Below are 13738 nucleotides of genomic sequence, written 5' to 3' on the forward strand. Positions count from 1 at the left end.
AAGTGGGCACTTATTAAAAGACTCCATTTACACTCCGTTTGACTCTCCTGCGCCTGACTTCCCTGCCACCTATACACACGACTCTGACAACAATCAAGTTGTCGAAACATCTCAAGGATGATCAATGGAAACAGGATGCACTTGAGCTCAATTTTAAGTCTCATAGCAAAGTGTCTAAGTACTTATGTAAATAAGGTATTTTTGGTTTTGTGTTTTTATAAATTGCAAACATTTCTAAAATCCTGTTTTCACTTTGTCATTATGTTTATGTATGGGTATTATATTTAAATTGAGGGGGAAAATACAATTGAATACATTTTAGAATAAGGCTGTAACAACATTTAGAAAATAGAAGGGGTCTGAATATTTCCTAATGCAACAAGCAACAATCTCAAAGATTTACAGTTATTTTAAGGAAATCAGTCAATTTAAATAAATTCATTTAGCACTAATCTATGGATTTCACATGACTGGGAATGCAGATATACATCTGTTGGTCACAATTACCTTTAAAAAAATACATTTGGGGTGTGGATCAGAAAACCAGTCAGTATCTGGTCTGATCACCATTTGCCTAATGCAGCGTGACACACCTCATTCGCATAGAGTTGATCAGGCTGTATATTGTGGCCTGTAGAATGTTGTCCCACTCCTCTTCAATGGCTGTGTGAAGTTGCTGGATATTGGCATGAACTGGAAGACACTGTCTAACACGTCAATCCAGAGCATCCCAAACATGCTCAATGGGTGACATGTCAGAGTATGCAGGACATGGAAGAACTGGGACATTTTTTAAGGTATCTGTGACCAGCAGATGCACATCTGTATTCCCAGTCATGTGAAATCTATAGATTAGGGCTTAATTTATGTATTTCAATTGAATGCTTTCCTTATGAACTGTAACTCAGTCAAATCTTTGAAATTGTTGCATGTTGCGTTTATATTTTTGTTCAGTGTAGAATAAGAAAATGATCAATGTCAAAGATATAGCTTCTCATTCACAAGTCTGGTTATAATACAGGGTCTTTCTAAAGGGTGTAAGGACCTCTCAGTGAGGTGGTGGCCTCTTACTGTATGTTTCTGTTTTAAGACCATGTGTCTATCATAGACTTGGTATAATTACATTATGACTGTCATCAGCCATTTTATGTTTCAGATCAAATACAGTTTTCAATTAGTTGGCTTGTCTAACAGTCAGGATTTTGTATTGCTCCACGATCTCATGTGTGTCTGACTGTTTATGTCCTCATTTGCACCTGCAACATGTGTTTTCATGGCACATTGATACTGAAACCTACAAACTCATACAAGTGCAAGGGGTGATGGTGTTTGAGATGTTGCTCTGTTTAGAAACATGATATCAGTGTAACAGCCTCAACAGAACAGAGTTGAAAAACAGCTTCATACTAGTGCTGATGACCATGAAAATGAATTAGCATCACTCTCTAGTCTAGACTTTCAAGGAGCATGTGAGGTAATGACATAAACATTTATAGACATAATAAACATTAATACAATTGACGTTGGTCATTTATAGGCCTTTAGTTTCTCACTATATTTGAACCTGAATGCACTCTCGGGAGACATAAACAGTTCCACATTGACAAAGCCATCAAAGAAAGTACAAATACACAACTGTTCAAAAGTTTGGGGTCACTTAGAAATGTCCTTGTTTTTGAAAGAAAAGCAATTTTTGTCAATTAAAATAACATAAAATTGATCATAAATACAGTGTAGACATTGTTAATGTTGTAAATGACTATTGTAGCTGGAAATGGCTGATTTTTAATGGAATATCTACATAGGTGTACAGAGGCCCGTTATCAGCAATCATCACTCCTGTGTTCCAATGGCACGTTGTGTTAGCTAATCCAAGTTTATAATTTTAAAAGGCTAATTGATCATTAGAAAACCCTTTTGCAATTATGTTAGCATAACTGAAAACTGTTGTTCTGATTAAAGAAACAATACAACTGTCCTTCTTTAGACTAGTTGAGTATCTGGAGCATCAGCATTTGTGGGTTAGATTACAGGCCCCAAATGGGCAGAAACAAATAACTTTCTTCTGAAACTCATGTCTATTCTTATTCTGAGAAATGAAGGCTATTCCATGCGAGAAATTGCCAAGAAACTGAAGATCTCGTACAACGCTGTGTGGTACTCCCTTCACAGAACAGTGCAAACTGGCTATTCTAACCAGAATAGAAAGAGGAGTGGGAGGTCCCGGTGCACAATTTAGCAAGAGGACAAGTACATTAGAATGTCTAGTTTGAGAAACAGATGCCTCACAAGTCCTCAACTGGCAGCTTGATTATTAAATAGTACCCGCAAAACACCTGTCTCAACGTCAACAGTGAAGAGGCAACTCCGGGATGCTGGTCTTCTTTAAAAAAAACAGGGACATTTCTACGTGACCCTAAACTTTTGAACGGTAGTGTATATATTGTCCAGCCCCAAGTACAGCACTGTTTGGGGCATATGGTTCATTGACAAAACACATACAACTTACTTTCAGTTTTGTGAAAGTCAACCACTGCTTTTTGGTTCCACCCAGATTTTACTGATGCTTGAGCGAGCTAAATTCTCATTGGCTCAAAACACATATTTAAGCTTTTTATGTATTGGTGCAAATGTTTTTTCTGCTCATTTGAGTCTGAGATTCAAGATTTGTGTCTGTGGAGAGATTGTCAGAGAGAACAACACATCGGGAATTGATCGGAATTGATCATGTTATTAAACCTCAGTGGAATTGACAGACCAACTTCAACATGAAAGGTTTTATCCTTCTGGTTCTGGGAATAGGCCTTCTTCATTGTGCATCTGCTGGTCAGTATACATTTACTTTAGATTTAGGAAAACGTTTCGTTTCTCCTACGTTTGTTTCAGCAATGTATATACTAATGCTTATATTCAGACCTATGAGCTTTCACAAAGTCTGCAAGTTTTTTATGATTACAATGTCTGCACTTTTTCTCAGTAGGACATCTGGCCATGTTAATACATACACTATACAAAAGTATGTGGATCCCCAAATTAGTGGATTCGGCTATTTCAGCCACACCTGTTACTAACAGGTGTATAAAATAAATCACACACTCATGCAATCTCCATAGACAAGTATTGGCAGTAGAATTCCCCTACTGAATAGCCCCAGTGACTTTCACCTTGGAACTCATAGGATGCCACCTTTAGTCAAATTAGTCAAATTTAGTCAAATTTATGCCCTGCTAGAGCTACCCCGTCAACTCTATGTGCAGCAACGGCTCAGCCGCAAAGTTGTAGGCCACACAAGTTGACAGAATGGGACCGCGAGTGCTGAAGCACTAAAAATCATCTGTCCTTGGTTGCAACACTCACTACCGAGTTCAAACTGCCTCTGGAAGCAACTTCCGCACAATAACTGTTCATCGGGAGCTTCATAAAATGGGCTTCCATGGCCAAGCAGCCGCACACAAGCCTAAGATCACCATGTGCAATGCCAAGCGTCGGCTGGAGTGGTGTAAAGCTCGCCGCCATTGGACTCTGGAGCAGTGGAAACACGTTCTCTGGAGTGATGAATCACGCTTCACCATCTGGCAGTGCGACGGAATAATCTGGGTTTGGCGGCTGCCAGTAGATCGCTACCTGCCCCAATGCCTAGTGCCAACTGTAACGTTTGGTGGAAGGAGGAATAATGGTATGGGGCTGTTTTCATGATTCGGGCTAGGCCCCTTATTTCCAGTGAAAGGAAATCTTAACGCTAAGCATACAATGACATTATAGATGATTCAGTGCTTCCAACTTTGTGGCAACAGTTCTGGGAAGGCCCTTTCCTGTTTCAGCATTACAATGCCACCGTCCACAAAGCGAGGTCCATACAGAAATGGTTTGTTGAGGTCGGTGTGGAAGAACTTGACAGGCCTGCATAGAGCCTTAACCTCAACCCCATCGAACACTTTTAGGATGAATTGGAACTCAGACTGTGAGCCAGGTCTAATCGCCCAACATCAGTACCAGACCTCACTAATGCTCGTGGCTGAATGGAAGCAATGTTCCAACATCTAATGGAAAGCCTTCCCAAAAGAGTGGAGGCTGTTATAGCAGTAAAGGGAGGACCAATTCCATATTAATATCCATGATTTTGGATGAGATGTTCGATGAGCAGGTGTTCACATATTTTCTTTATGCAGTGCATATACACAATGACGCAGGATAGCCACACTGAGGAGATGGCAGGCATAGAGACTAGAGCATTTACATTAGAATAAACTGCTTGAAATCAAGTCATGATGCACTCACTCAGTTTTAGAAAGCAAAGCATGTTTTCCAATGAATAGGCTGCTACAGCCTAATATGTTTTTAATTCCTAGAGTAAAAAGAGTATTGATGGGCTTAAGTAATTATGGTTATTACTAATGTCAAAAGTGTCCTTTTAGGAGTTTTGGAAAATGCAAATCACAATTTCCATTATCACTTTTGGTTGGGTCTACCAAAATTATTTTTGTTTCTTTATAGGCTTCTTTGTTGATTAGTGTTAAATTTAGTTGTGCATTTAGGCTATGTGATTTTCTAGTTCTTTACTATAGCGTTGTTAATAAACTGCAATGAACAAACTACTTTCCAAGTAACATGTTCTGCCTGAAAACTAGTTATGACTTTATATTAGTTGGCACACCTTTGATGATAGTGGGTTGGTAGATATTACGTTTTCACTGGAATGAAATCACTTTGTACATAAGCCTTAATCATTGCTTTAATTTGGCTTGTATTCAATGCAAAAATGTTTGCATATTTCCAGTAATTACCAGTAATAGCCATTAGGTTGCAGTTCAATACAAAGATCACACCTGCTGGGACAGTAATATTTGGATTCACTGGATTCATCTAAGCAAGACATTAGAAGGATTTTTATTTTGTTGAGCCACTATTATTTGCACATATAATAATTCCATAAAAGCAATAATTACATTTCAGTGTATCTAGGTCAAGGTTTGTTCTCGGCTCTGTATTGTATTGTACTGCTAACTGCTAGCTTGCCTGCCTGGTCTGCTAACTGCTAGCTTGCCCTGCTCTACTAACTGCTAGCCCATGCTAATTGCTTGCTTGCTAACCCGGGCCTGCTAACTGCTAGCTGGCCCTGGTCTACTACCTGCTAGCTTATTTAGCTCCGGCCTACTAACTGTTAGCTTGTTAGCCTGCTAACTGTCTGAATCGCCGTGTCCCCAGCCAGCCCAACCACTCACTGGACCCATATGTTCACTTGGCTACGCTTGCCTCTCTCTAATATCAATATGCCTTGTCCATTACTGTCCTGGTTAGTGATTACTGTCTTATTACACTGTAGAGCCTCTAGCCCTGCTCAATATGCCTTAACCAACCATGTTGTTCCACCTCCTACATATGCGATGACATCACCTGGTTCAAACATCTCTAGAGACTATATCTCTCTCTTCATTACTCAATGCCTAGGTTTACCTCCAATGTACTCACATCCTACCTTACCTTTGTCTGTACACTATGCCTTGAATCTATACTATCGTGCCCAGAAACCTGCTCCTTTTACTCTCTGTTCTGAACGTGCTAGACGGCCAGTTCGTATAGTCTTTAGCCGCACCCTTATCCTACTTCTCCTCTGTTCCTCTGGTGATGTGGAGGTTAATCCAGGTCCTGCAGTGCCTAGTTCCACTCCCACCCCCAGGTGCTCTCATTTGTTAACTTCTGTAAACGGAAAAGGCTTGGTTTCATACATGTTAACATTAGAAGCCTACTCCCCAAGTTTGTTTTACTCACTACTTTAGCACACTCTGCCAACCCAGATGTCTTAGCCGTGTCTGAATCCTGGCTTAGGAAAACCACCAAAAACCCTGAAATCTCCATTGCTAACTATAACGTTTTCCGCCAAGATAGAACTGCCAAAGGGGGCGGTGTTGCAATCTACTGCAAAGATAAAGATAGAGTTCTGTATTACTTTCTAAGTCTGTACCCAAACAATTTGAGCTTCTACTTCTAAAAATTCACCTTTCCAGAAACAAGTCTCTCACTGTTGCCGCTTGCTATAGACCTCCCTCTGCCCCCAGCTGTGCCCTCAATACTATATGTGAACTGATAGAACTCATAGATGTAATCCAAACTTACTCGCCCTCCAAATACACCTTTGCTGTTTTCAATCAAGATCTCAGCGATCACTGCCTCATTGCCTGCATCCATAATGGGTCTGCGACCAAATGACCACCCCTCATCACTGTCAAACGCTCCCTGAAACACTTCTGCAAGCAGGCCTTTCTAATCGACCTGGCCGGGGTATCCTGGAATGACATTGACCTCATCCATCTCTTCTCTGTATACATCAATGAGGTCGCTCTTGCTGCTGGTGAGTCTCTGATCCACCTCTACGCAGACGACACCATTCTGTATACTTCTGGCCCTTCTTTGGATACTGTGTTAACAACCCTCCAGGCAAGCTTCAATGCCATACAACTCTCCTTCCGTGGCCTCCAATTGCTCTTAAATACAAGTAAAACTAAATGCATGCTCTTCAACCGATCGCTACCTGCACCTGCCCGCCTGTCCAACGTCACTACTCTGGACGGCTCTGACTTAGAATACGTGGACAACTACAAATACTTAGGTGTCTGGTTAGACTGTAAACTCTCCTTCCAGACCCATATCAAACATCTCCAATCCAAAGTTACATCTAGAATTGGCTTCCTATTTCGCAACAAAGCATCCTTCACTCATGCTGCCAAACATACCCTTGTAAAACTGACCATCCTACCAATCCTCGACTTTGGCGATGTCATTTACAAAATAGCTTCAAATACCCTACTCAACATATTGGATGCAGTCTATCACAGTGCAATCCGTTTTGTCACCAAAGCCCCATATACTACCCACCATTGCGACCTGTATGTTCTCGTTGGCTGGCCCTCGCTTCATACTCGTCGCCAAACCCACTGGCTCCATGTCATCTACAAGACCCTGCTAGGCAAAGTCCCCCTTATCTCAGCTCGCTGGTCACCATAGCATCTCCCACCTGTAGCACACGCTCCAGCAGGTATATCTCTCTAGTCACCCCCAAAACCAATTCTTTCTTTGGCCGCCTCTCCTTCCAGTTCTCTGCTGCCAATGACTGGAACAAACTACAAAAATCTCTGAAACTGGAAACACTTATCTCCCTCACTAGCTTTAAGCACCAACTGTCAGAGCAGCTCACAGATTACTGCACCTGTACATAGCCCACCTATAATTTAGCCCAAACAACTACCTCTTTACCTACTGTATTTAATTAATTAATTAATTTTGCTCCTTTGCACCCCATTATTTCTATTTCTACTTTGCACATTCTTCCATTGCAAATCTACCATTCCAGTGTTTACCTTGCTATATTGTATTTACTTTGCCACCATGGCCTTTTTTTGCCTTTACCTCCCTTATCTCACCTCATTTGCTCACATCGTATATAGACTTGTTTATACTGTATTATTGACTGTATGTTTGTTTTACTCCATGGGTAACTCTGTGTCGTTGTATGTGTCGAACTGCTTTGCTTTATCTTGGCCAGGTCGCAATTGTAAATGAGAACTTGTTCTCAACTTGCCTACCTGGTTAAATAAAGGTGAAAAAAAAAAAACAGACAAAAAAACCAATTTGTCACCAAAGCCCCATACACTACCCACCATTGCAACCTGTACGCTCTCATTGGTTGGCCCTCGCTTCATACTCGTCGCCAAACCCATTGGCTGCAGGTTATCTACAAGTCTCTGCTAGGTAAAGCCCCGCCTTATCTCAGCTCACTGGTCACCATAGAAGCACCCACTCGTAGCACGCACTCCAGCAGGTATATCTCACTGGTCACCCCCAAAGCCAATTCCTCCTTTGGTCATCTTTCCTTCCAGTTCTCTGCTGCCCATGACTGGAACGAATTGCAAAAATCTCTGAAGCTGGACTCACATCTCCCTCACTAGCTTTAAGCACCAGCTGTCAGAGCATTTTACAGATCACTGTACCTGTACTTAGCCTATCTGTAAACAGCCCATCTATCTACCTACCTCATCCCCATACTGGTATTTATTTATTTATTTTGCTCCTTTGCACCCCAGTATCTCTACCTGCACATTCATCTTCTGCCGATCTACCATTCCAGTGTTTAATTGCTATATTGTAATTACTTCGCCACCATGGCCTATTTATTTCCTTAACTTACCTCATTTGCACTCACTGTATATAGACTTTTTGTTTTCTTTTGTTCTACTGTATTATTGACTGTATGTTTTGTTTATTCCATGTGTAACTCTGTGTTGTTGTATGTGTCAAATTGCTACGCTTTATCTTGGCCAGGTCGCAGTTGCAAATGAGAACTTGTTCTCAACTAGCCTACCTGGTTAAATAAAGGTGAAATAAATAAATAAAAAAATTAAATGTCAGGAGTTAAACTTTCAGTTAAAAAAACACCAAGGAATGAGGAATTTCATTTTTTCAAGGTGTCCAATTTTACTGCTATGGAGTTAAATCATGGCATTCAAATAATTCCAAAATATTTGTCTTCTTTGCAGCTACGCATTCACTGCGTTATGTGTACACTGCGATCTCAGGAATACCAAACTTCCCAGAGTTTGTCAATCTGGGTATTGTGGATGGAATGCAGATTGATTACTATGACAGTAACACCAAGAGAGTAGTACCCAAGCAGGACTGGATGGCCAAGACTGAGGGGTCTGATTACTGGGAGACAGAGACTCAGGTCTCCATTGGTGCCGAGCAGACCTTCAAAGCAGGCATTGAGAATATCAAGCCGCGTTTCAATCAGACTGGAGGTGAGTGATGTACCATCCTTATAAAGTTTGATATCAAATATCCACAGAGTAAACATATTTTTGGTGTAAATGGCCAATTTGGCCAAGATCGTTCCAGGGTCATTTCTCAGAATGGTTAAGGATAAAGGTGATTCTGTGTTGTCTTAAATTAAATTCCTCCATCAGATTCTGTACCACATTCATTTATAAATTAAACTGGAAGGTTAGATGCGATCTCATCATATACAGTGCCTTGCGAAAGTATTCGGCCCCCTTGAACTTTGCGACCTTTTGCCACATTTCAGGCATCAAACATAAAGATATAAAACTGTATTTTTTGTGAAGAATCAACAACAAGTGGGACACAATCAGGAAGTGGAACGACATTTATTGGATATTTCAAACTTTTTTAACAAATCAAAAACTGAAAAATTGGGCGTGCAAAATTATTCAGCCCCCTTAAGTTAATACTTTGTAGCGCCACCTTTTGCTGCGATTACAGCTGTAAGTCGCTTGGGGTATGTCTCTTTCAGTTTTGCACATCGAGAGACTGACATTTTTTCCCATTCCTCCTTGCAAAACAGCTCGAGCTCAGTGAGGTTGGATGGAGAGCATTTGTGAACAGCAGTTTTCAGTTCTTTCCACAGATTCTCGATTGGATTCAGGTCTGGACTTTGACTTGGCCATTCTAACACCTGGATATGTTTATTTTTGAACCATTCCATTGTCGATTTTGCTTTATGTTTTGGATCATTGTCTTGTTGGAAGACAAATCTCCGTCCCAGTCTCAGGTCTTTTGCAGACTCCATCAGGTTTTCTTCCAGAATGGTCCTGTATTTGGCTCCATCCATCTTCCCATCAATTTTAACCATCTTCCCTGTCCCTGCTGAAGAAAAGCAGGCCCAAACCATGATGCTGCCACCACCATGTTTGACAGTGGGGATGGTGTGTTAAGGGTGATGAGCTGTGTTGCTTTTACGCCAAACATAACGTTTTGCATTGTTGCCAAAAAGTTCAATTTTGGTTTCATCTGACCAGAGCACCTTCTTCCACATGTTTGGTGTGTCTCCCAGGTGGCTTGTGGCAAACTTTAAACACTTTTTATGGATATCTTTAAGAAATGTCTTTCTTCTTGCCACTCTTCCATAAAGGCCAGATTTGTGCAATATACGACTGATTGTTGTCCTATGGACAGAGTCTCCCACCTCAGCTGTAGATCTCTGCAGTTCATCCAGAGTGATCATGGGCCTCTTGGCTGCATCTCTGATCAGTCTTCTCCTTGTATGAGCTGAAAGTTTAGAGGGACGGGCAGGTCTTGGTAGATTTGCAGTGGTCTGATACTCCTTCCATTTCAATATTATCGCTTGCACAGTGCTCCTTGTGATGTTTAAAGCTTGGGAAATATTTTTGTATCCAAATCTGGCTTTAAACTTCCTTGTTTAAAGTTCCTTGTTCTTCATGATGCTCTCTGCGCTTTTAACGGACCTCTGAGACTATCACAGTGCAGGTGCATTTATACGGAGACTTGATTACACACAGGTGGATTGTATTTATCATCATTAGTCATTTAGGTCAACATTGGATCATTCAGAGATCCTCACTGAACTTCTGGAGAGAGTTTTCTGCACTGAAAGTAAAGGGGCTGAATAATTTTGCACGCCCAATATTTCAGTTTTTGATTTGTTAAAAAAGTTTGAAATATCCAATAAATGTCGTCCCACTTCATGATTGTGTCCCACTTGTTGTTGATTCTTCACAAAAAAAATACAGTTTTATATCTTTATGTTTGAAGCCTGAAATGTGGCAAAAGGTCGCAAAGTTCAAGGGGGCCGAATGCTTTCGCAAGGCACTGTAACTGGTAAGGTCAAATGTGATGTGATCACATAAGTATGAGATTGGTAGAAGCATATGATGTGGTATCACATCAAGTGGACATTTGGTTCTTAATTAAGCAAGGGGGCACAGTTTAATTTAACACAATATCATTTTGGTCGAGAATGTGTGTGTGTGAATGTGTGCATGCATGGATATGCATGTGTATCTGCGTGCGTGCTTGTGTTAGCCACATGGCCCAACTGTGTTCTCCCCCTCTGTCCCCCACACTAGAGCTGTAGTCTCCTCAGTCTCTCTGAGTGTCTCTCTGATCTGATGGGACAGTAGAGAGAAGCAGAGAAGCAGAGCAGCAGAACATGATGATGATGATAGTAATGATGATACTGATGATTATAGAGAGAATGATGATGATAGTGATAATGACAGTGATGATTATATTGATGATGATGGTGATAGTAATGATGATAGTGATAACGATATAGTGATGATGATAGTAATGATTAATGATGGTAATGATATAGTGATGATGGTAGTGATGATGTTAGTGATGATGATGATAGGGATGATGTTAGTGATGATGGTAGTGAGGATGTTAGTGATGATGATAGTGGTGATGATGGAGGTGATGATGATGTTAGTGATGATGATAGTGATGATGTTAGTGATGATGATAGGGATGATGTTAGTGATGATGATAGGGATGATGGTAGTGATGATGTTAGTGATGATGATGGTAGTGATGATGTTAGTGATGATGATAGTGATGATGTTAGTGATGATGATGATAGGGATGATGTAGTGATGATGATAGTGATGATGATAGTGGTGATGATGGAGGTGATGATGATGTTAGTGATGATGATAGTGATGATGTTAGTGATGATGATAGGGATGATGTTAGTGATGATGATAGGGATGATGGTAGTGATGATGTTAGTGATGATGATGGTAGTGATGATGTTAGTGATGATGATAGTGATGATGTTAGTGATGATGATGATAGGGATGATGGTAGTGAGGATGTTAGTGATGATGATAGTGGTGATGATGGAGGTGATGATGATGTTAGTGATGATGATAGTGATGATGTTAGTGATGATGATAGGGATGATGGTAGTGATGATGATAGTGATGATGTTAGTGATGATGATGATAGGGATGATGTTAGTGATGATGGTAGTGATGATGTTAGTGATGATGATAGTGATGATGATGATAGGGATGATGTTAGGGATGATGTTAATGATGCTGATGATGATAGGGATGATGTTAGTGATGATGATAGGGATGATGGTAGTGATGATGATAGTGATGATGTTAGTGATGATGATGATAGGGATGATGTTAGTGATGATGGTAGTGATGATGTTAGTGATGATGATAGTGATGATGATGATAGGGATGATGTTAGGGATGATGTTAATGATGCTGATGATGATAGGGATGATGTTAGTGATGATGATGTTAGTAATGAGGACAGGGATGATGTTAGTGATGATGATAGGGATGATGTTAGTGATGATGGTAGTGATGATGATAGGTATAATGTTAGTGATGATGATGTTAGTGGTGATGATGATAGGGATGATGTTAAATCAAATCAAATCAAATTTTATTTGTCACATACACATGGTTAGCAGATGTTAATGCGAGCGTAGCGAAATGCTTGTGCTTCTAGTTCCGACAATGCAGTAATAACCAACAAGTAAACTAACTAACAATTCCAAAACTACTGTCTTATACACACAAGTGTAAGGGGATAAAGAATATGTACATAAAGATATATGAATGAGTGATGGTACAGAGCGGCATAGGCAAGATGCAGTAGATGGTATCGAGTACAGTATATACATATGAGATGAGTATGTAAACAAAGTGGCATAGTTAAAGTGGCTAGTGATACATGTATTACATAAAGATGCAGTAGATGATATAGAGTACAGTATATACGTATACATATGAGATGAATAATGTAGGGTATGTAAACATTATATTAGGTAGCATTGTTTAAAGTGGCTAGTGATATATTTTACATAATTTCCCATCAATTCCCATTATTAAAGTGGCTGGAGTTGAGTCAGTGTGTTGGCAGCAGCCACTCAATGTTAGTGGTGGCTGTTTAACAGTCTGATGGCCGTGAGATAGAAGCTGTTTTTCAGTCTCTCGGTCCCAGCTTTGATGCACCTGTACTGACCTCGCCTTCTGGATGATAGCGGGGTGAACAGGCAGTGGCTCGGGTGGTTGTTGTCCTTGATGATCTTTATGGCCTTCCTGTGAATTCGGGTGGTGTAGGTGTCCTGGAGGGCAGGTAGTTTGCCCCGGTGATGCGTTGTGCAGACCTCACTACCCTCTGGAGAGCCTTACGGTTGTGGGCGGAGCAGTTGCCGTACCAGACGGTGATACAGCCTGCCAGGATGCTCTCAATTGTGCATCTGTAGAAGTTTGTGAGTGCTTTTGGTGACAAGCCGAATTTCTTCAGCCTCCTGAGGTTGAAGAGGCGCTGCTGTGCCTTCTTCACAATGCTGTCTGTGTGGGTGGACCAATTCAGTTTGTCTGTGATGTGCATGCCGAGGAACTTAAAACTTGCTATCCTCTCCACTACTGTTCCATCGATGTGGATAGGGGGTGTTCCCTCTGCTGTTTCCTGAAGTCCACAATCATCTCCTTAGTTTTGTTGACGTTGAGTGTGAGGTTATTTTCCTGACACCACACTCCGAGGGCCCTCACCTCCTCCCTGTAGGCCGTCTCGTCGTTGTTGGTAATCAAGCCTACCACTGTTGTGTCGTCCGCAAACTTGATGATTGAGTTGGAGGCGTACGTGGTCACGCAGTCGTGGGTGAACAGGGAGTACAGGAGAGGGCTCAGAACGCACCCTTGTGGGGCCCCAGTGTTGAGGATCAGCGGGGTGGAGATGTTGTTGCCTACCCTCACCACCTGGGGCGGCCCGTCAGGAAGTCCAGTACCCAGTTGCACAGGGCGGGGTCGAGACCCAGGGTCTCGAGCTTGATGATGAGCTTGGAGGGTAGTATGGTGTTAAATGCCGAGCTGTAGTCGATGAACAGCATTCTCACATAGGTATTCCTCTTGTCCAGACGGGTTAGGGCAGTGTGCAGTATGGTTGAGATTGCATCGTC

The 13738-nt window shown here is 41.3% G+C and overlaps 1 protein-coding gene across 3 annotated transcripts in view; it reads left to right on the plus strand.

The window, feature by feature from the left end:
• Positions 1–2639: 2639 nt before the first annotated feature.
• The window catches only part of LOC112229811 (H-2 class I histocompatibility antigen, Q9 alpha chain-like), a 22989-nt gene continuing 11890 nt past the window's right edge, over positions 2640–13738 (plus strand). For all 3 annotated transcript variants that reach the window (XM_042310068.1, XM_042310069.1, XM_042310070.1), the window contains exons 1-2: positions 2640–2826; positions 8532–8792. In XM_042310068.1, coding sequence (XP_042166002.1) covers positions 2769–2826; positions 8532–8792 — 319 coding nt within the window. In that variant the 5' untranslated portion in view covers positions 2640–2768. The remainder of the gene's footprint in view (positions 2827–8531; positions 8793–13738) is intronic.

Source organism: Oncorhynchus tshawytscha, linkage group LG31 (genome assembly GCF_018296145.1).
Source record: "Oncorhynchus tshawytscha isolate Ot180627B linkage group LG31, Otsh_v2.0, whole genome shotgun sequence".
Taxonomy (NCBI): Eukaryota; Metazoa; Chordata; class Actinopteri; order Salmoniformes; family Salmonidae; genus Oncorhynchus; species Oncorhynchus tshawytscha.